We start from the raw sequence: 22,630 nt of genomic DNA, 5'->3' as shown, positions 1-22,630 counted from the left end.
TATTAATAGAAATAGGAGCGCAAAAATGTGCAAAATAAACATAGCTGAGAGCATTTGACAAAACAACCAAGTCAATTTCAATGGAACACTAAATTGTTTGGTTCTAAAGTAATATTTAAGTGGTGAATTGTATCGTTGAACTAATTAGTAGGGTTTATCCGAATAAATTTGTAATGTAGCAACAATTTCTCAATTATTGCAAGTACTGAATTCGTAATGTTGACCAACCTGCTCATCAGTGATGAATGAAATAAGTCTCAAGTAATTTTTAATCTGCATCGAGCTCTGGTAGAAGTGATCCAGTACGATGGTTGATTGGCCTTTGCACTGTGAACGTTGTCATGTTCACGTAATGTTTACTTATGACTTCTGTTGCAACAGATTTCGTATGTACCCAATTTACAGCCAGAATATGCGCTGAATCGGATATAAGCACGATTTTTATAAATTTCTCTACTCCTATGCCATTTCTCTACTCCTATGCCATACAACGGGTATATTTTTTATAGAAAAAGTATGGGTTTTCATGTTACTGATAGATGATTTCGAGATTTTTTAGGTGCATGATATAGATAAATATAGTTTGACAACTGAGAATGGCGAACTGTGTTGACATTTCTGTTCAGTAAGGCCTGGCAATTCATCATGAATCGTTTAACAACGCCAGAACAACGCCTCCAAATCTACTTTGAAAGAAATAAATCTGTTAGCGATGTTCTTAGAACACTTGCGGCATCTTCGGTCCTTATTTTTTTCGAAATGAGGTAGAAGGTGCCGGTGCGGTGAATGACTATCCAGCCATGCTGACTGAATTTTTGTTTCCAAAAGTTAATCAACCATAAATCGTCAACCATTGGTTCCAACAAGCCGGTGCTTAGTACTCGATGTTAAAGTAATTCAAAAGTTGACCTCATCGAATGGACTATGCAACTCGTAGCGCGACATACAATAGGCTCGATATTATATAGAATGAACGCAATGAAACTATCTAAAAACAAACCAAAATCCAACAATATTTCTGTTTCGTGTTGTCATTTTATTTCGCAAGCTCTTAAAAATAACCCGATATATATTCCCGATGCCAAAACCAAAACATGAATTAGCCTTGGTGGTGACAGCAGATAGCGAAACATAGCACATTTTCTGGGTCTATCGCTAGATGAGTTAGTCGAAGACGACAGGTTACTACATCGGTCAAACGGGGTTAAGTAAGCTGCTACAACAGCAAAACTCGCCAGAAGATACGAGCTGGCAAAACTAAAAATTACGATAGTTAGCACTGTTATTAAGCACATGTACCTATATACAATGTGAAGTATAACTAGTAAACATGACTGGCGTCATAAAAATGTGTTTGGTGGCGTCATCTTTTTAATTAGTTAATGTGTTGGGAGTTACATTCCTAGCTGGCTTCCAGTGAAAGCTTGGAAGCGAAGTTATTGCGTCTAAAATGTCAGTATGTTTGTGTCATCGGTACAAAAATGAGTATCTATAGAACAAAGAGCTAATATAAAATTTTGTTTTAAAATCGGTAAAACGTTTACCGAAACATACAACTAAGTGACAATGAACATACGGGTCACCCAAAATCAGTAATCACCGAGAACTCCATCGAAATTGTTCGTAAATTTATCAAAAATGAACCGAAATCATCATTGAAATTCATCGAATCGGAGTTGAATATCTCCAAAACATCAATTTACCGATTTATCATTTGGACTTACGAAAGGTCTGTGCACGTTTAATTCCGCACAAGTTAACTAAGGACTATAAATTGCTCAGAATTCAACATTTGAAAAACCTCATTAAAGAGGCGAGAAAAGACGAGAACTTCCTTTACAACATCGTAACCGGTCATGAAACGTGGTGTTTCCAACGTGAACCTGACACTAAGCGTCAAAATGACGAATGGAAGGCCCCAGACGAACCACCACCCAAAAAATCGTGTTTTGAGAAGTCATAAATCAAGTCGATGCTCATTTGTTTTTACAATTCCAAGGGAATTGTCCACAAGGAGTTCGTACCAACGGGTTTGGACCGTCAATGCAATTTTCTATCTTGGCGTTTGGTAGCGTTTGTTGCATCGCATTCGTCGAATTCGCCCTGAATAGCGCGAAGGAGGCAGCTGGCGCTTATTGCATGATAATGCAATCGGAAAATTACATTTGGTCATGAACGGAAAACGTTTTGCGTCCATAGAGGCCATCCAAAAGGCTTATACCGACATCCTGAAGCACATTACGGATTTCAGTCAATGACCTGAAACTTTTTTATTTTGGACTTCACCTTATATAAGCAGAGGTGCATACGCTTGAGGTATTCAGTTGAAAGTTGAACTTGTAGGCGAATAAACGAAAAAAATAGAGCGATTTAGTTTTAAGGAGAACTTCTACACTTAAAGTAAATTATTGGAAATAAAGTAAGGCAAGTGTGTTGGCATTAATTCGTGACTTTTATTTGACAGTATAGCGATCGAGCTCAGAGGGGTTATTGTAAGAGGTTTATTTGATTTTTAGCGTAAGAAAATGCTAATTATCACCTACATAGGACCATATATGAGTATACGTTTTTTGGAAACACCTGGACTCCAACGCCATTTAGGAGTTGAAGATCAGATCTGGTCCTTAGTTATGTAGTTTCTTATAAAATTTCCAGCTGGAAGTGCCGTGTTTAGCACTAATAAATAGTTTGATGCGGGCTTTGCATCCATTGACATCAGCTTCTCTTAGGACTCTGCTGACAGTTTCAGAACAGCTCTTTTCCACAAGATATTTTTCAACTTCATTTGCAGTTGTTCGAGTGCCCTCATGCGGGTTTTTCCGTACTATTCGCAAGGTCCATGAGAAATCCATTATTTTTGCGTAAAATTTTTGCACAAATGATTTAGAACTGTTTTATTATCGATCTTTAGCTTTTGGGCGATGCTTCGACTACAAACTTTTTGTGATTTTATCAACATTATCGACATTCTATTTAACATCAAAAATTCTTGAACGGAACCGGCGAAACCAAAATTGCACGTATTTAGTTGTTACATTATTAAACTATCAAGCGATTCGCAATATGGCTGGCACTGAGTAGAAAGGGAGCTCCTGCCAAGATAATCCGTCTCATTAAAGCCCTCTACGAGAACTCCGAACTGGCAGAGCTTCACAAATGTGATATCAGCGATGTATTCACCACCAACTGAAGCATAAGGCAAGGTTGTCCCCTCTCGCCCCTTCTCTTCGCCATCGTCCTTGAACCGTATACGGCTTGAGCCAACTGACCCTGCACAAAAAAGGCATTCTATGGAGTTTCACCAGACATCTTGAGGATCTGGACTTGGCCAATGACATCTGCCTCCTCTTTCACACGCACTGTCGGACTGGAGGTCAACATCGCCAAGACCAAGGCCATGAGAGTTAACCACAATAACGCAAGGCAGATATTGGTTGGCGGAATTCGTCGAAAACTTCAGCTGCCTCAGCTGCATCATCACGGCAGATGGTGGAGCAGATGAAGATCTCAACTGCAGGCTAAACAAAGCAAGAGCGGCATTCGGACGAATGCATGCGTTATGGGGGAGTTCGCAAATCTCCAGGCGCACTAGTAGTAGTAAACTACGAATATTCGGCTCATGCGTAAAGGCAGTATTGTTGTACGAAACCGAAACATGGCTGGTCTCTAACACCATCACACAGAGGCTACAATCTTTGATCTACAAATGCCTCCGCATCATCTGCAGAATATTCTGGCCAAACACCATCAGTAACGATGTGAAGATTAACGAACGAAAACCCCATCCCTAGGCAAATTAAACGCAGAAAGTGGTGATGGATAGGTTACACATTGAGAAAACCACCAGAGAGCATCACAAGAATGGTGCTGGACTGGACCCGCAACGGAGCAGAGGTCGCGGTTGACCAAAAAATACTTGGAGAAGATCGACGCTGCGCGAACTAGCAAATGCCGACATCTCATGAGACGGTGCAAAAACAACAACACAGAACCGTATACGATGAAAGAGTCTTGTTGAGGCCCCATGCTCCCGAGAGGAGTGCACAAGGAAAAAAAAAAGTGGTTCCAGCAACGGCACCATAAGCCCCATTCACAATTTTAGCGGACGGGATTGCATTTGCGTCTTTATAATCGTCTCACAACTGAATGGGATAAACAAAAAACAACAAAATAATTTTTTCAGTGTGAAATGTCATCTTGACAATGAGCATAAACTTTAAATAGTTTGATCGATACTTTACGAGATATCAACCACTACAGCCATCTACCGAGAAAATCATGGATTTATTTTTACCCAAATTAATATTTTACGTGGTTACTCCAAAAATATATGAAATTAAATAAAAATAGCAAAAACAAAAAAATATTTGCAAGATTTCCACTTAATATTGCCACAAGCAGTTGCTGCATTATTTTGGCCCTGAGCCACTGATTCATAAAAGTAATTCTCTGTGAGTAAATCTTAGAATAAAAATCTAGGAATACTCGTACAATTAAAGTAATCGTCCTTCTAACGAACTTCGATTACGATTATAGCGATTCCGCGCTTGATTGACTCCACCTAAGATTATTGCAATCGTAATTTAAGATCATTCAATGAACGATAACTTTAATTGTCATCAGTCTTTCTTAGCGTTTGGGGATCACTGCAATCATAATCTCTTGGGAATCGTAATCGTTGTCGTGCAGCTCGGACGTGAATATTTGAACTTGCAATGTGTAGATCTTAATTTTTATTATTATTTTTTTTGTTGGACTGTTATTTATAAATGTAAATAATAAATAAAAAGTATTTATAAGTTTTTACATATAACTATAAATGCATTACATATTTAAATATTCACTTAGATTTTTTTTTTTGTTTTTATTTCAGGAGCGCTACAAATCTGATATAAATTTAGCGATACAACTGTTGCAGTGCAAACCAGACAGTTTCATGCCTCAAAAAGTATCATCGGTGAGTAGCAACGCATAATCAAATATTAAATACACAGGCCAACAACCAAAAAACTTTTTCGATAATTTTAACTAATTACTTTGTAATTTGGTGTCCTGATTACGAAAAAAATTATTAAAAAGTTATATCACCCATCAATTTTTCACATTTTACAATTAAGTAAAAATAAAGTTTATGTACCAAAATGTATCGGATATATTTCACAGTCCTGCGAGGTACAGTTTCTAAAATGACTATGGGTGTTTCTTGAAGGTTTTTTTATGCTGAAAACGAATATGACCTTGAAAATGCTCCAGCATGTCAGGATTTTTGGCAATTTGAGGTTAAATAGTAAAAAATGCAGATTTTGGCCATTTTTTTAATTTTTGTTTGAGCAAGGTAAAGTTTTTTTTTTAATTTCCCACAACGGCATCGGAAAGTACTAGTCTTCAGCTTTAAAATCCATTTTTAAAAATATTTTTGCGATTAATATAAAAAAAGTTATACTATTTTGAATTCGCCCTTTACAGGGTCGTTAGAGAGTTAGAAAGGTTGAATTTGCATATCTAAACGTCTCCTATTTCACACTTTTTGTTTTTTGGAAAATAAAAAAATTCAACTACTTTGCAATTATTTCTACATGAAGTCGTTCGTGTAACTAATGACGATCATTTCGAACCCATAATTATTAAAATCGGTTCGTTTTTGACTAAGTTATGACCATTTAAAAAAAAATTCTTATATAATGAAAAAAAATCGATTTTGGGCCGAAGAACAAAATTGCCGATAAATCTTGAAAAAAATTTTTTTCGGGCGAACAAAAAAATACGTGTCTCAGTATTTTGACCAGAGAGCAACATATTTGAGTTACATCGAAATCGAAGAACATGTCCCGAATAGCCCGGTTGAATTGAAATGGAAAGCATCATTAGAAATATTTTAGCCATCAAACTTTATTAGAGAAATGAATAGTTTTCGTGGAAGTTTTAGTTTAAAAATCAGCCGTTAGATTATCAAGTGTCGAAATAGATTAAAGAATAAAGCTGGTTATTTACATATTTTCGTAATAAACGCGTTCGATAATGGAAAGTTTACCTTCGTATACAGTGGCTCACAGCTTATTTTTGAAAACATCTAAATATCAAATAATTTAAACGCAATTGCAGTATAAAAAAGGTAATTCATATATTTTTTTATTCCAAGTTTCGCAGCACTTTGGAGTAGATTGTCTTTTAGAATATTGAGGTATATTGTTTTGTCAATAATACCCCCTCGAGAAACACTAAATTTTCTACTCCTGTTGGCAAAACTTTTTGCAATGATTAAAGCCGCTTGTGTCGTTCCAGTGCTCCCTGATTCTAGCTTAGATCCATTCTTTCGTTTTCTGTTTTATATTATTTTTGTTAAAGCCGAAAAATGGAGTAGGCCCAATAAATAGCCCTTCTGTCCCTTTTTTGGCATCAAAAAGTCTGTCTTCTCGTTCCTTTCGTGCCCCTCATGTCCTGGTACACAAATCAGTGAGATCTGATTATGAGTGGTCAGTTTGTTGAGTGCATTGTTACACTCTTTTAGGACTTTTGACTTTAAAGTGAAGCTATTCAAGGCTTTGAGAACCGATTGGCTGTCCGAAAGTATTTTAATTTTTACTTTCTCAAACCCTCTTTTGGATATCATTTCCACTACTCCCATTATGGCGAAGAGCTCCTCATGTAAAATTCAGGTATCTGTTCTTAGTGTAAGGGATTTGTGTGCTCTAGGCCCCACTATTCCTGCTCCTACTCCTTGAAGCGCTTCGGAACCATCTGTGTACCATTTTTATGAGTCCATGTTGGGTTCGTGTTCCACTATTCCCTAGACGGGAAGATAACTTTGTATCTCTTTATAAGCGGGGTCTACTCTAAATCAGCCAGCATTTCGGTCTCCTATAAACTGCCGGAAACAAGCAGCGTCTTTCAAGCAGAGGTCTTCGCGATCCTGCAGGCATGCAAAATGCTTCAGGATCGCTGTTGGGAGGGAGACATTAATATTTTTTCCGATAGCCAAGCTGCAATCAAGGCACTGTCGTCGCCATATTGCAGCTCTCTTCTCGTGAACTCCTGTAAGGAGGAACTTAAACGCCTCGAACGAGCAGGAAACATTTCCCTTATCTGGGTTCCTGGGCCCAGGAATATAGAGGGAAATGAAATTGCCGATGAGCTTGCCAGGAAGGGGGCGGCAGAATCGGATCCAGCTGAACGCAGAACGCTTAAGGTGATGGGAACCCCCCGCCACTCAATTTCCAAACTCATTGCGGTGATCACTGGCCACTGGGTGATCGGCACTCACGCGGAGAAGCTTGGAATTCCGTACAACCCCCATTGCAGAAGCTGTGGGGATCCTACAGAGAAAGAGATTGTGGAACACTTTCTCTGCAGATGTCCGGCTTTGGCGGCTAGGCGCTTGAGGTTCCTCGGCGTCCTCTTTGGGGATGACTTGATGAAATTCTCCAGCCTAGATCCTTTTTCTCTCCTCCGCTACATCAACAGCACTGGATGGCTGTAGACGGTTTTATCTCCTCCCTTAATCCTTTCACAGTTAGTGGTCCACTTTATGGTATCAAAACGGCACGTAAGTGCTACTTGTAGCGTACCTGGGGTACTCTTGCCATCTTACCTACTTACCTACCTATCTCTTTATAAAATTGAGTACGGGTGGTCATTCGCCTGGGTTATGCATACTGCATGATATTGAGGTGTCCAGTAAGATCTCCTGGTTGAAGTTTTTCTTTCATATGAAAGGAGAGTGCTGGCATAGCAGCTTCCTCTTGTAGGTATTGCTAAATAATGCGGAAATGTAGCGGGGGTAAATTTAAAAGCGCTTCCATGCCAGCAGTTGGGGTAGTTCTCATGGCCCCTGTTATGGTTGGGTACGGCAGCCTTTGTAGTTTACACTATTTTGATATAGAACTAGTTTGATTTGTTTTAACTTACCATACCAAAGCCCCATTTAGTACAATTGGTCTTACCATTTGGGTGTAGATCCAGAAGGTCATTTTAAGGTTCAGACCCCAGGATTTGCCCAAGAGTTGTTTTGTTGTCCAAAGACAACGGCTGTAACACTGAGGGTAACTTGGCCATTTAACAATAGCTGGATCGGCTCCCCTATTGGGGAGTGCCAGTTCTAGTGCTTGAAAGTTCACGTTATCAAATTCACCCTCCATGCCCATAAAAGCGCTGAGGGCTATTTCCTTTAGGTCAAGAGCCTTTTCTATACTGCGAACAATTGTGTGCAGTGCTGTAACTGTAAATTTTCCTTTTTGATATGCAAATTGCAGTTTATGGAGTCGGATTACCGAGACAAACTCCTCTCTTAGGTAACAGTCCAGTAGCTTTTCGATGGTTTTCAACATGAAAGATGTAAGACTGATTGGCCTATAGGATTTGGGAGATTCAGGAAGCTTATTGCCTCCCTTTAGTAGGAATAATACCTAGACCTCCCACCAAATCTTAGGCACATAACCCAAACTAAGATTTGATCTGAATATTTGTACCAGAATTTGTATTCTATTTGCAGAATCACCTTACCTCGGTTATTACAAGCAATTAAATTTTAAATATTATATAACTATTAAATTTTTACTATACAGCTCACTTTTTTTCTTTTCCATCTATCCGCTCACAACACAGCTACCCATCGACATACAATCGAAAGTATCAGCTTACATGCGCCTAGAGACAAATTCACATTCTGATTCGGAAGGCAGCACTAGCGGTGTTGGCACCGCCACCACAGCTTCCTACAAAGTACTTCCTGCATCGGATTCACCGCCGCCAACAGCATGCCCCTTTCCACCTACTGCAATGGTATACTCAATGCGGGGGCTTGGTAAGTGTTAGTAGACCGTGATTTTAGTTTGTTTTTTTCTTTTTTTTCAATTTTTTTTCATTAATTTTGTTTTTAGTCTGGTTTTCCTTCACTTAATTTTAATTTTTTAGTTGCAGAATTTTTGGAATTTAAAGTATTCCTCCTCAATGACTGGAGCATGAAAAATGCACATATTTATGGACTTTTACTCCTACACCAAAAAACTGAAATGAGAAAATAGTGCTAATGCCACTACTATGTAGTGCTTTTAGTGGGCCAAGAGGTATGGCAGCGCCTAAAATTTGCACCGAGTTTTTATTGTTTGTTTTAGAACTAGTCAGCAAAAGTCAATCAAAAGATTTTTTTTCTGAATGGCATACAAAAAGAGAAAGAAAACGTCAGTCAACCCATACACAAATATTTATATAACACTTTACTTTGAAATTTTTGCTACTACACATGTAAGGGGTGTTGTTTTAGTTAGAAATTTATTTCTAATGAAAATTATAAAATATTTTTTGCTTAATAGCTTTAAAAGTTTATAGCATTTAGTGTTTATATTGGGCACATGGCTTCATCGACTTCGGCAAGTCCAATTTTGTTAAGCTACTGCGGCAAAATCTCGTTAATAATGGGCAGAATTTTGACTACCAGTCGTCAATTTTGGTTGGTTATTTCTAATTAAAATATGGCGATTCGCAAATTAAACAAAAATAAAATTCACTGCTAAAGATGTCGGCTTCCATTTGATGAGCTGTAAGTAATATATAGTGGGTGAATTGCTCTAGAATTTTGGTAACTAAATGGTCAAGTTTCGGAATACATAAATTTGTGTAAACTTTGCTCAGGTGTACATAAATTTTTGCATGGCTGGCCTTTGGCCAGAGTATGCGAACGAAGATGGCTGAACATAAGGTATTTCACACATAAAATTGACAAAAGCAAAAATGTAATAGATTATCAATTTAAAGATATCGGATTTTAAATTGAAATAAAACAAAGAAAATTAAATTTGATAGTGCAATCATTATTATTTTTGTGTAGAATGGTTCTATGACTTTTATTTTTTAAAGATAATCCCTTTCAAATGTTTGCCGCAACTGCACCGTAATTCAACCATCCGTAAACAACAATTTTGAATGACTCGCTGGAGGACTTCGGGCGGTTTCTCGTGTATAACTTTAGGAAATCTGGCTTCCAATGTCTCAATCGAAGCGGATTCATGCACAAAGCATTTAAACTGTACGTACCCCAACGCATAAAAGTCCAAAGATGTAAAATCGCGCGATCTTGGTGGCCTATCCACTGGTCCGAGACGAGAGTAAAAGTGCTCACCGAAACTACGACGCAATAAATCTATTGATTCACGGACTTTATGGCAAAGAGCGCCGTCCGCAGTCTTGTTGGAACCAAATTTTGTGGAGATCACGGGCTTCAATTTCCGGCATCCGGTATCAAATAGTCGTTTATCATGGCGCGATAGCGTTCGCCATTTACCGTTACATTAGCGCCAGCCTCGTCTTTGAAGAAAAATGAGCTGATGATTCCTCTAGTCTAGTCTATAGGCCACATCAAACGGTTGTTTTCAATGGATGTAATGACTGTTCTTGAATGGCTTCGGATTGGTCTTCAACCAAATATGGCAATTTTGCTTATTGACATAACCATTAAGCCAAATATGGACCTCATCGTTGAATGGTTATGTACACCCAACTCACCCTGAGCATGCGATGAACACTTTTCACAGAGCGTCGATTTTCGTAGTACAATTTTAGAATTTGTATACATTTTCAAGGAATCTATTAAAGGTGGTGGTGGTAAATCAGCTGATTTGTTTTTTTTTTCTTTCGCCGTATCCATGTGGCTATTAGTCTAGAATGAAGTAAGGCGAATTCGTTCTTTGTTTTCTACTTTGCCACTACTTTGCTTTGACAATCAAGCGTACAAAACATTATTGTTGGTCTAATGGTTGGTTGAGGTGTAAGTCTTCCCCTGAAGATATGTCAATGAATACTGAAAAAAAGTATGTACATAGTTTGGCAGTAGTTGCGCGTGATCTGTCTTGTCCGCTCTCGGGCGTGTGAATTTTTCAAATCAAATATTCAACGACCTTCTAACATTTGCGAAAAACGTAAATATTAAAGGAAAATAAAAAATTAATACAATTTTGTTTGCCTGTGTCAAAATTTGAACTTCGTACTTCAAGTGAGGTACGTCAATATTATAACATCATCTCGCCAAAACATCGCCGGCCAAAAAATGAAGAATTATCAAATATCAGTTTTGTTTCATACATCGGATATTTTTTAGCCGCGTGATAACAATCGATAACGATAACTATGGTTTGACAGCTGAGATTGGCAAACTGTGTTGGCACTTCTATTCAGTAAGGTTTGGCAAGTCATAATGAATCATTTAACGTCAGAACAAAGCTTTCGAATTGTGAAAATTTTCTTTGAAAAAATCAATCTGTTCGCGAAGTTTATAGAGCGAAGTGGTGAAGAAAATGACAAAATGTCGATTTCTCGTCCTTTTCAACTTGTTGGCTGGCCGTGTCTATAACGTAAAGCTCGTGCAAGAATTGAAGCCAAATGACCATCGTTTGCGTCGCATTTTTGCTGATTGGGCTTATTTAAAATTATTATTCACTCAAAATTTGATCGAACAGACCATGTAACTTGTAGCCAAGGCGAACTTATGCCGAATATCATATTACAAAAATAGTGCCATGAAATTATCTACTAGATTATAATAAAAAAACATTCCAACAATATTCCTGTTTTATACTAACAATTTAAGTTCTAAAGCTCTTCAAAAAACACCCTTTAGATATAAATTACAAATTTCGAGAACGACTAGTCTCACTTCACACCCGTTCGAGTGCAAAAAACTAAAAATAGTCTCTTTGTAGGACATGTTCAAAAAAAAAGAGGGGGCGGCTGAATTCATATGAAGAGATCAAAAGTGAAAGTATTCGCATACATCTGGCGCATGCCATATATGTATATTGCACCGTAATGTTCGAAATAGTAGTTTGTCCCTAAAGCTTGAACTACCTACTTTCGGGAAAAAATAGGATGCTTTCACTCGCTTCCAATTTTGCTTGTGGACCTGTTTTTTTCATACATTTGCACCAAATTTATCATTTAAGGCATAAGCGGCGTATGCGGCAAAGCCTTAAAGGACTGGTGTGATGTTCCGGCTTAGTGGTGACAACTTTCAACATGATTTTTTTTTTTGTTACTCTTTTCCTTATTTTCGTTTTTGTAAAGAGAATTCACTCTGGACCTGTCGCCGAATCCTTTATTGGAAATCTGTGACACACTGAAGCAAAACTTCACTTCATGCGTTTTAATATTAAAATATTTCCACATCTACAATATAGTGCAATACATCAGCATATTTGTATACATGTTTTTATTGTAATGCTTAAGACTTCCGAGTGAACTCTAGAATATAAATAAGTCGATACAGGTATTGAGTGCTGGATCTTGGGTCGAAATATTTATATACCCATACGCTTTTATGGATCAAAAGAGTAATTACATAGTGCAGCTGTAAAGAATTCATTAGTGCTGAAGCATTTTTTTCCGAAACTAAAATTTATTCCAAAACATAAATTGCATAAACATACAAAAGACGCGAGTCTATAAACGGAAGTGTCTTAAAATTCATGGAATTATTATTCAATCTGCAATAAACCAAAAAAAAAATTAACAGGTTAAAGTGCTGTCTTTTTTTGCTATACAATGTTGAAACGCTTACTAACACTCTGCCTTTATCAAATTTATCAATTATTTCCAGTTACTATTTAAATTCTGAAATCAAAAGAAACAGTTTTTTTTTCAAAAACTTGCTGCTTATGTGTATGCTCGGTGTGTGCCAAACTCCACAAAGCGGGATCAAGCAGGGAAAATAAAAATGAAAAGTGTAGCTTTCTGATCTCTATATTTGTTGATTTGTTATTGTGCTACACATACAAGGAGCGTTTAAAAAACTAGGTGAATTTTCATTTTTCTCAAAAAATATTTATTTTATTCATCAATTTCTATTATACTTGTATCTCCTTCAAAGTAGCCACCCTCAGTTAAAATACACTTGTGCTAGCGTTTTTTCCAATCCTCGAAGCAGTTCTGATATGCACTTTTTGGTACGTCCTTGAGCTCGCTCAGCGATTCAGTTTTAATCTTCTCAATCGTCACAAAACGTCGTCTTTTTATGGGTCTCTTAAATCTTGGGAACAGGAAAAAGTCGCAAGGGATCAAATCTGGTAAATGCAGTGACTGATAACAGAGTGGCATGATAACCGTGTTGTAAACGGCGCATAACTTCAAGGTAATACGAGGGGCGCCTTTTATATGTCGGGATTAGAGAACAAAAACAAATTTTAATCATCGAAAATCACTTTATTGCTTTTCAAAATATTTTCCATGAAGATCTATACACTTTTGCATGCGTTTGAACCAATAGTCGAAGCACTTTTGCCACTCTGAATGAGGTACCTCCAAAACATGCATTCTGAATGCCGCAACCGCTTCTTCAGGTGTCGAAAAACTTTGACCTCTCAGTTTGTTTTTTACGTACGGGAATAAAAAGAAGTCACTCGGTGCCAAGTCAGGACTATACGGCGGATGACCCATTAATTCGATGTTTTGGGTGCTCAAAAATGCAGTTGTTTGAGCCGATGTGTGAGAGCTCGCATTGTCCTGGTGAAGAGTGATCCGTCTTTGGCGATTGGTTTTCCTAATTTCTTGGAAGACAACTGGCAAACAAATGGTTGTGTACCACTCAGAATTTACTGTTCTGCGTTGCTCTAGTGGTACGGTTGCGATATGTCCAGTTTTTCCGAAAAAACAGGCGACCATTTGCTTGGAAGTGCTTCGTGCGCGAAAAACTTTTGTTGGATTTGGCTCATGTTGAAACACCCATACAGTCGACTGCTGTTTACTTTCGAGCTCATACGCGTAAATCCCTGATTTATCACCTGTCACGATGTCATAGACGTGTTTCGAAGCCCCGCGATCGTATTTTTTGAGCATTTCCTTCGACCAATCGACACGAGCCTTTTTTTGAGCAATTGACAAATTGTGTGGGATCCAACGCGAACAAATTATTTTGACAATCAAATGTTTATGCAATATTGAATGTATGCTGGTCCCACTAATGCCTAAGATTGTCTCAATCTCACGATAGGTCACATGACGATCTTGGAGTATCAGTTCGCGCACAGCATCAATGGTTTTCGGAACAACATCTGATTTTGGACGACCTTGACGAAATTCGTCTTGGAGTGAACTACGACCACGATTGAATTCACCATACCATCGATAAACACTGGTCCTTGATGGAGCTTCATCGCCAAAAAATGAATTAAGTTCATCCATGCAATGTTGCTGAGTTAATCCACGTCGAAAGTTGTAAAAAATAATCGCACGAAAATGTTCACGATTTAATTCCATTTTTGGACCGAGATGAATCTTTTAAGTTACTGTTAGCAACACAAATAGCGCTGGTATTTCAAAACGTTCTGAGTACGTAAAAGCCAAAAAATGTCAAACTTTGCGATACAGCTGTCAGTTGCCAGATTACAACACCAGGGTTGCCAAATCCCGAAATATAAAAGGCACCCCTCGTACTCCTTATTTACCGGGCGATCTTGCAGTAAGATATCCTGATGCACTACGCCATGTAACACTGAGCAAAATCTTGCCATTTGATCGAACTTAGCGTCCTTTTTTTGGTCTTGGCTCTCTTGGGCTCTTCCATTGAGACGATTGGGCTTTGGTTTCGATGTCACAACCATACTCGTTTACCCATGATTCGTCACCAGTTATGACCCTTTTAAGCAAATCTTCACCATCGTTGACGTCATTCAACAATTTCTGAGCGATGCTACTGCGGCGTTATTTTTGATCAAAATTCAGCATTTTTGGAACAAACTTCGTTGCCACACGCTTCATACCCAAAATTTCCGAAAAGGTTGCATGGTATGAGCCAATCGATATGCCGACATCCTCAGCAACTTTTCTACTTCTGATTCGACGATTCTCCATAACAATTTTCTTCAACACAATTTGCATCAGTTGTTGATGTGCTGGGGCGTCCAGAGCGAGCGTCGTCATTCACATCTTCTCAAGTTTCTGCGAAAAGCTTTTACTACTTGGAAACACTTTTTTGACTCAGAGCACCCTCACCGTATGCCACTCTATACATTTCAGGTGTTTTTGAGCACTTAATTCCATTTTCTACACAAAATTTGATACCACTTCTTTGATCCATTTGTTTGATAGTGAAAGTCGGCGAACACGCAAATCACTTGTCTTATTTATGCCTCTGACAAACAAACTAATCGAGTTATATTGCTAAAATAATATTGAAAATATCTTGCAGACGAGTGTGTCAACATAAACAAGAGAATAATCGAAAATCGAGCGTGCATAGCCTGCGAAATTTGAAGATCCACCTTATTTCTTGAACAAACCTCGGATACTTTGTTGCATATACCTTTTGTTAGTTAGTAGCGATTTCATTTCTATAAAAGTAAAAAACTTTCTATTGTATTAGAGAAAATCATATGATCACATTATAAAGAATTATTCTTTTTGAATATTTTGTTGGATCCTTGTGGGCCTGTAATACATTTGTGCACTAAAATTGATTGACCTATTGTCAACATTTTTCGAAGATTCTGAATAAAATGGTTAAGTGGAGAATGGTAGGAGAACTTTATATATTTTTCTAAACTCCCCACAAGGTACCAAACTTTGATTCACCTGACTTTTGTTGAAGAAGGAACTATATTTTTATTGCAAGTTAGTTAAAACTAAATTAAAAATATTAAATTTCGAATTTTATAGTCACAATGGATGTTGAATTAGATTTTCAACATCAAAAGTAAACGAGAAAGGTGGTACGAGTATACCTTGATCGAAAAGTTTCCGGAATATATTTAGGAAATTCAAAATACAAGTTCATTCCTCCAAAATCATATAATCGCCTCAAAGTATTCACCATCAACTGCAATGCACTTATGCCAGCGTTTGATTCAGTTCTCGAAACATTTCTGGAACTCTATTTTCGGTATAGCCATTAGAGATATTTTCGATTTTTTCATTACTTTCTTTCAGCTGTTAAAACAGGTTCTTCGTTAAGATTATTTTGAGGCGATCAAACCGGAAAAAATCGCAGGGAGCCACATCAGATGAGTGCGATGACCGTTGGGTCGTATTCGTTTCGTTCTTGGTCAAAAATTCATCGATAATAATGCCACTGTGCGACGGTGCGTTATCATGGTGCAAAATTCACGAGTTATTTTCCCACAAATATTTTATTTTTTGACAAAATGCTTCACGTAAACGTCCCATAACACCCAAATAATAATCGTTTTTAACTGTCTGACCTTTTGGCAAAAAATCATGGTGTAGAAAATGTGTTATTTTTTGGTCTTGGGTCACTCGGAACTCGGAACACTCGCTTGACGTCTGGACAGCATTTCGTACTTATAAGCCCACGTCTCTTTTCCAGTAATGATGCGTTTGTTGAATGTTGGATCAGATTCAGTCTTCAAAATCATATATTTGGAGATATTAACGCGGTTCGTGTTTTGCGTGAAATTGGACCCTTAATTTGGGACCAAATTTGCAGCAACACGGCGCAAAATCAACTGGATCCATACGAAATGTCCAAGTTGTCTGCCACATCTCTGATGGTTAATTTACGGTTATTGATCAACCTTTCTTTCACTTCATTAATGTTTTCATCAGTTTTCGATGTCAACGACCTGCCACTGCCACTATGTTCTTTATCCTGGATGGATTCACGACATCTTTGGAGCCGTTCGTAGATGACTGTTCTTTTTTAGAGTATAATTACAGTTTCCACACATTTCTAAGGTTTTCCCAGCATTGAATACACTTTTAATGCAAAATTTAATATAAACTAGTTGTTGCAAATTCAAATCCATTTTTAAAACTGCAGAATACCGAAAGCACGTGCCGAGGCAGATTTACTTAAGGCGTCGTAACTTTTACAAATGTCCAGAGAAGACAATAAAAATTTTGGTGGAAATCTTAATCACAAATGTGGCAATCTAGCCAAAAAACCAAAAAAAAAGAACTCAAATTAGTGACCTTGAGCGTCACCTGGCGCTTGTGTCGGATTTAGATCATGGTGGTATATAATATCCGCAAAGGCAAGTTGAATCTTTAAATGAGCCTTAATTCATACAATGTGTCGCAGTATCTAAATTTAGCTACATCGTAAAACTCACTCTTCTACTTATTTAGAGCCAATTTTTACATTTGGCCACTCATGTGCAAAAAGTCAAAATCATGGTAATGGAAAGAGAGATTACCCGCCCGAGATTGGGCTACACAGGATCGCCAAAAGTATTTTCTCAAAACTGACTGAACTTGAATTGCGTTTATTTTTAAGTTATTTTTCATTTCATTTGCTTTCCAATATTTTTTCTGTTTTATAAATTTACTGTTATATTTTTGTAACCAATTTCAATTCACATTTACATAAAAATAACTAATAACTAAGAATCAAATGGTGCTGAAAATTTTTTGAAAAATTTAATGATATAATAATTTTCAATTAAAATTTTCAAAATATTTTTGCATTGTATACTCGTATTCCCTAAAATTTGAGTTCACACAAATTTAAGTTTAACTTTTTCTCTCCGTTTACCCATTCACTTTTCAATCAGATGGCAAACGTACTTCAACAGATTCCAACATGAATCTCAACAATAATAATAATAACAATAATAACAATAACAATGGCAATAATGACAACAATAGCATCAAAGAGCCACTTCTTAATAATAACATAATAACCACCAATAACGATACCTGCGAATCCAGCGCTGAACTAAATGCTGACATCATAGCAACTAGCAATAATTCAAATGTAATAACAAATTCATCACCACTCAGCAATGGTGACTCAAATAACCCCGATATGATTTCACCTATCATTATGGCAAAGTTCCTGGAGGCCGAACTGAAAGCAAGTGAGGTGAAGCACTGTGACACTTGTAAATGCTCCAAGCAGGATCTGACAGTGTTGGCCGACGTCTCACGTTGCTATACAGTCTCTACGCAAACTCCCTTCCAGTTGCAACTCAGCGGCGGCAATCTCAATGAACCGCTCACACAATTGTGCCTACGTTGCCATAGCAATTTGAATTCACCGTCGCGCACTAATAGTCCTTATCTGATGAAATTGGTAAAATCCAGTGACTCTGTGATCTCGGAAACGAAAAGCTCCGTATCGGACCTTAATGATATGGATAAATTATTTACGCCAGCCAAAAAGGATGACTTAATGGTGAATCCCATATTGGGGCATCATCGTTTGTGTGATCGCACGGCCGGTAGTGGTGCGCTACACCACCAAAATGGCAGCGGTGCTGGTAAAGTGAGCACTACAGTACTCTATCCAACCACACATTTGGGTGCATATGGAAGTGAGAAGTATTTGCTGGAGACGAATAGCCTTGCGGCTGGCATACAAATGAAAGTTGGCTACCAACGTCGCTTTATTGAGGGTGGTGGCACCGCATTGGAGCTGCTTAATGGCTCCGCTGGCAGTGGTGTCAATGGAGCGGCACATAACACTACGAAAAAGGCGACAGAAAAAGTAGCACCGAAAACGATGTGTAATGATGAGTTAGACGATGAAGCAAAGCCATTGCTCAGTGCAGTCTCACAATCCAACCTGTTGGACTACGATAGACTCAAAACTGGTGCTGGTATTGAATTAGGCGAGACTGCATTGGAGCAACAAATGAAATCACCAGCTAGTGTCTGTAGTGCTACCGATGTTAAGCAGGGTCTCATGAAGTCAGCCATCATGGGCAGTGTGAATAGTCTGTGGAGCAGAACGAGCAGCTGTGATGGAGCAAAGATGTTCGAGACTTTTAATAGGAATTTGATTAAAACTATAAAGGTAAGTGGACATAGATGTTTGTCGTTAACTGTGGTTTCACAGATTTTAGAATAGCTGTAGAGGTTGTTAATACCCAGTGAACACAAATACAAGTTTAGTTTATTTGATGGATGTACCAGCCAGTCGCAGCAAATTTGGCTCTTCGGAGTTATTTCTCCCTTAGTGATTTAAATCAAATACAAGGATATTATAAAACACGAAATTCATTGAAACTGATTTATTGTCTTCCGTTTCAAAATAAAATTACTGATCTCCACTCTACTGATCCCGCAAATCATTCCTTTCCTCTAAATGACATTTTGCCGCCAGACTGGCGTCACCGACCGTCACTGTGGCGGCATCGACCGGAAAGAGTTAAACTCTGATTCCGTACATTTCAAAGGGCATAGAAAGGGGACTCAATTCGTACCTCGAAACTTCTCGTTTACAAGATTTGTTTTTTGTTATTTTTTCTCCTTGTTCACTCCTCTCGGGAGCATAGGGCCTCGACAAAACTTTTGCACCGTCCCATGAGATGTCGGCATCTGCTAGTTCGCACAACATCGACCTTCCCTAAGCGTTTTTTGGTCGACCACGACCTCTGCTCCCTCACAGGTTCCAGTCCACTGCCATCCTCGTGATGCTATCTGATGGCTTTCTCAATGTGTGGCTTATCCATCGCCACTTTCTGCGTTTCTGCGTTGCCTAAGAATGGGTCCCTCGTTAGTTGATCTCCACAGTGCGTCGTTACTGATGGTGTTTGGCCAGAATATTCTGCAGATGATGCGGCTGCATTTTTTGATGAAATATTGTAGCCTCTATGTGATGGCGTTAAAGCTTTCAACGACTACCACCGGGCATCCATCAACCAATATCTGCCTTGCGTTATTGTGGTTACTCTTATGGCCTTGGTCTTGGCGATGTTGGCCTCCAGTTCGACAGTGCGTGGCAGCGCTCCACGCCTTCGCTTGCAAGTCAGAGAGTTTGTAAGAGAGGAGGCAGATGTCATCGGCGAAGTCCAGATCCTCAAGATGTCTGGTGAAACTCTCTATAAGTTCTTATAACTACGTAAATACTAAGGAGCACGTCCGTAGCCATGTCCACTTAACATATAACGGTTGTATTCTAAAATGAAAAAATAAGATAGTTCATTAACCACTGAAGAAAAATTGCGCAATAGACTGAAACTCGCATAGCTCAACATTGCATGAAGTCTCGTTTCGTCCGAATTTGGAAACATTTTTACTCTTATCAGTACTTTGCAGGTGACCAGCCCACTATACAATGCTTTAGATGGCTAAAACCAGGTACCAAGAGTTTTCTTCATGAAAGTTTGCCTATATCGCGCTATTCGAGACTAATTAACGTCTTTGTAGTGCCATCAACAAATTCTGTAAAACCTTAGAACTTTCTTAATCATTCAAATAAAAGTTCTCATATTATATAATACCTCTTTTTTTTTGCAGGCTGAAAATCCAAAACATCGCGGACCTCGTCTCTGCGCGATGCGTATACAGCAGAATGGCCAGAGCAATATACTGCTCGACAACATTGAGTCCATGGAAGCGGTTACACCCATAATCTATAAGCGACGCGAACGTCTCTTAGACGAAGAGCTGGACGACACCAAGGATATTATAACATCAAATGCGACAAGTGTATTGAACACCGAAAGGCCACCAATGAGCAACCAAGGCACGGATGTGGTAACAAGCGAATCAGCAATGAGGGAGGAAGAAAAATTGATAGATGCCATCAGCATACAAGTGGAGCCAATGGAAATGAGTGCAACCACTGAAGCGGTGCAACGTAACGAAATCGAGGAAGAGTGTGAGGTGGCTGGAAATGAAATTGATAAAAGCGGTTGTGTGTTGAACGACAGCAACACATATGAGACGGACGGGCGGTTATGTGGCGAAAGCGAAGAAAGAGAAAGCGCTGCTGCTGATATTACAAATAGTACGGTTCCAGCACTGATAGACCTATTGGAAACACCCACCACATCAAGAAATGTGACCAATACAAATGTACACCTAGACGCAGCCAATTTAAGAGTTGTTGAAAAGAAGTTGGATCAACGGACCTTAGGCCATCAAAAGTCAATTTCAAGTCAGCCTACCGGTGCGCTTGATGCGGCCCTTATGCAAACTGCAGTAGTAGCAGCACCAACAACTATTGGCACAAATAAAATGCGCAATGATACACAAAGAGGCCTGCCTACTATAGCGCAGGCTCTGCATAAGCCGAAGCACCTAAGCAATTATCACACGCTACAAAATGAGTCAAGCTCTAAAACTTCACACAATTCCAAGTCTTGCACACAGTCCAGCTCCATTAGCGATGCCATTGATTTTCAAGAGAGCATCATCCTACGACGTCAGCAGCTCAGTCGTGTTGCCGAATGGGTGCAGAGCAATACGCAACAGTTGGAGCAACAACAACAGCAACAGCAGCAGCAACGTGTGCAGCAACAACAACAAGCGCTGAACTCTGTAAACAATTGCGACTCTTCGGGTGGCACAGATCGGCAATCCTCCTTTTCGACGCTAGATCAAGTGGATTCGGTCTCTATGGAGAAGCTCTCAATGGATTCGGGTTATAAAACGACGCCACAACCGCAAACGAATGGCTACCATCAGTCTGGTTTGGATGATGCGAACAAATCTACCGAAGACTCACTCTCCCCAAAGACAGATACGAACTGTAGCATGAACAACAACAATTATAATTATGTAAATAGCACACACTTCACCCACCACCTATCGGGTAGTCATAGTCAAGCTGCGCCATCAACACAAGCATGCGCCGCGAACACTTATTATCGCCGCACTACACGCTCCGGCCTGCCTGTAGCGTACACCACACCCGATCCAAACCAGACATTCACCGCTGGCACATTCGCAAATAAATACAATAATAGCAACAGCGCTTGCAGCACAACGCCAACGCTGCCCGAACAACCTACTTGTGATATACTCAACTATAAGTACTATCCCAGTGATACGGATAAGACGCGCTCAATTAGCGCCGAATTGCACACCACAACTCAGCATGTGGACATCGCTCAAATGGAATATAATGTAAAGCAATTCTTGCTCAAACAGAATGAATGGTCGATGCGCGCAAGCGCATCTCGTGGCGGACGTAAAGGCGGCGTCAATACTTCAGCGTCGAATTTGAGTAGCGCCAATTCGCAGATGACACTGAGCAGTCAACGTACCCAGGCTACAGCGAAAACGTTACGACACTTGAAGCTATTTAGTGGTGTTGGTGTGGGACCGGGTGTTGGGGCAAGAGTGCAGCCAACAACTATTAAAGATGCTAGCGCAGCGCCGACGACGACGACTGCAACGATTAGCAGCCGTGACGAACGTGAGCTTAAAGCGAAGCAGATGGCGAGCGGCTTAGATGGTGTGACCGCAGCGGTAGGAGCGACCACCTTGCCACAAAGGACTGAAACGAATTTATAAGAAAATTTAGAGATTTAACTTTTATAATGTCAGCTTAAGCTTATCAAATGCACACACACACACACATAAATAAATACATACACACATGCATACTCAAGTTTAAACTAATGCGCGATTCAATGCCAAATGGAACAAGTATTTTAGAAATTGTCGTAAATTTTTAGGAATATTGATTTATTTATTATTAGGCTTGAATGTAAAAGAAAGTAAACTAAAAAAATTTGTAAAAAAATTAAAAATTTTTAGATTTATTCAAAGTTGAATATTTGGTAAAGAGCGCTTAAAGTGAAATACCTTCTTGTGTTTTTGAAATTAAAAAACAAAAATGAGGATAACCTTTTTTTAGGAAAAATTTTTTCATTTATAGCTGAGACTTAACTTAGTAATACCTGAAAGTTTCATAGTGGGATTTTTCAAATAATAAAGAAAATATTTTTGAAATTTATTC

The 22,630-nt window shown here is 38.8% G+C and overlaps 1 protein-coding gene across 1 annotated transcript; it reads left to right on the top strand.

Moving 5' to 3' along the window:
• Positions 1-1,233: 1,233 nt before the first annotated feature.
• On the top strand, positions 1,234-22,258 carry LOC129241451 (uncharacterized; the record flags this gene model as incomplete). The annotated part of the gene is made up of 5 exons (XM_054877777.1): positions 1,234-1,272; positions 4,874-4,957; positions 8,602-8,806; positions 17,490-18,733; positions 20,179-22,258. Coding segments are annotated over 5 exons (3,576 nt in total), but the record flags the coding sequence as incomplete, so codon positions are not given.
• Positions 22,259-22,630: the final 372 nt, after the last annotated feature.

This window comes from Anastrepha obliqua, chromosome 3 (genome assembly GCF_027943255.1).
Source record: "Anastrepha obliqua isolate idAnaObli1 chromosome 3, idAnaObli1_1.0, whole genome shotgun sequence".
Taxonomy (NCBI): Eukaryota; Metazoa; Arthropoda; class Insecta; order Diptera; family Tephritidae; genus Anastrepha; species Anastrepha obliqua.
This window is presented reverse-complemented; position numbering and strand designations above follow the sequence as displayed.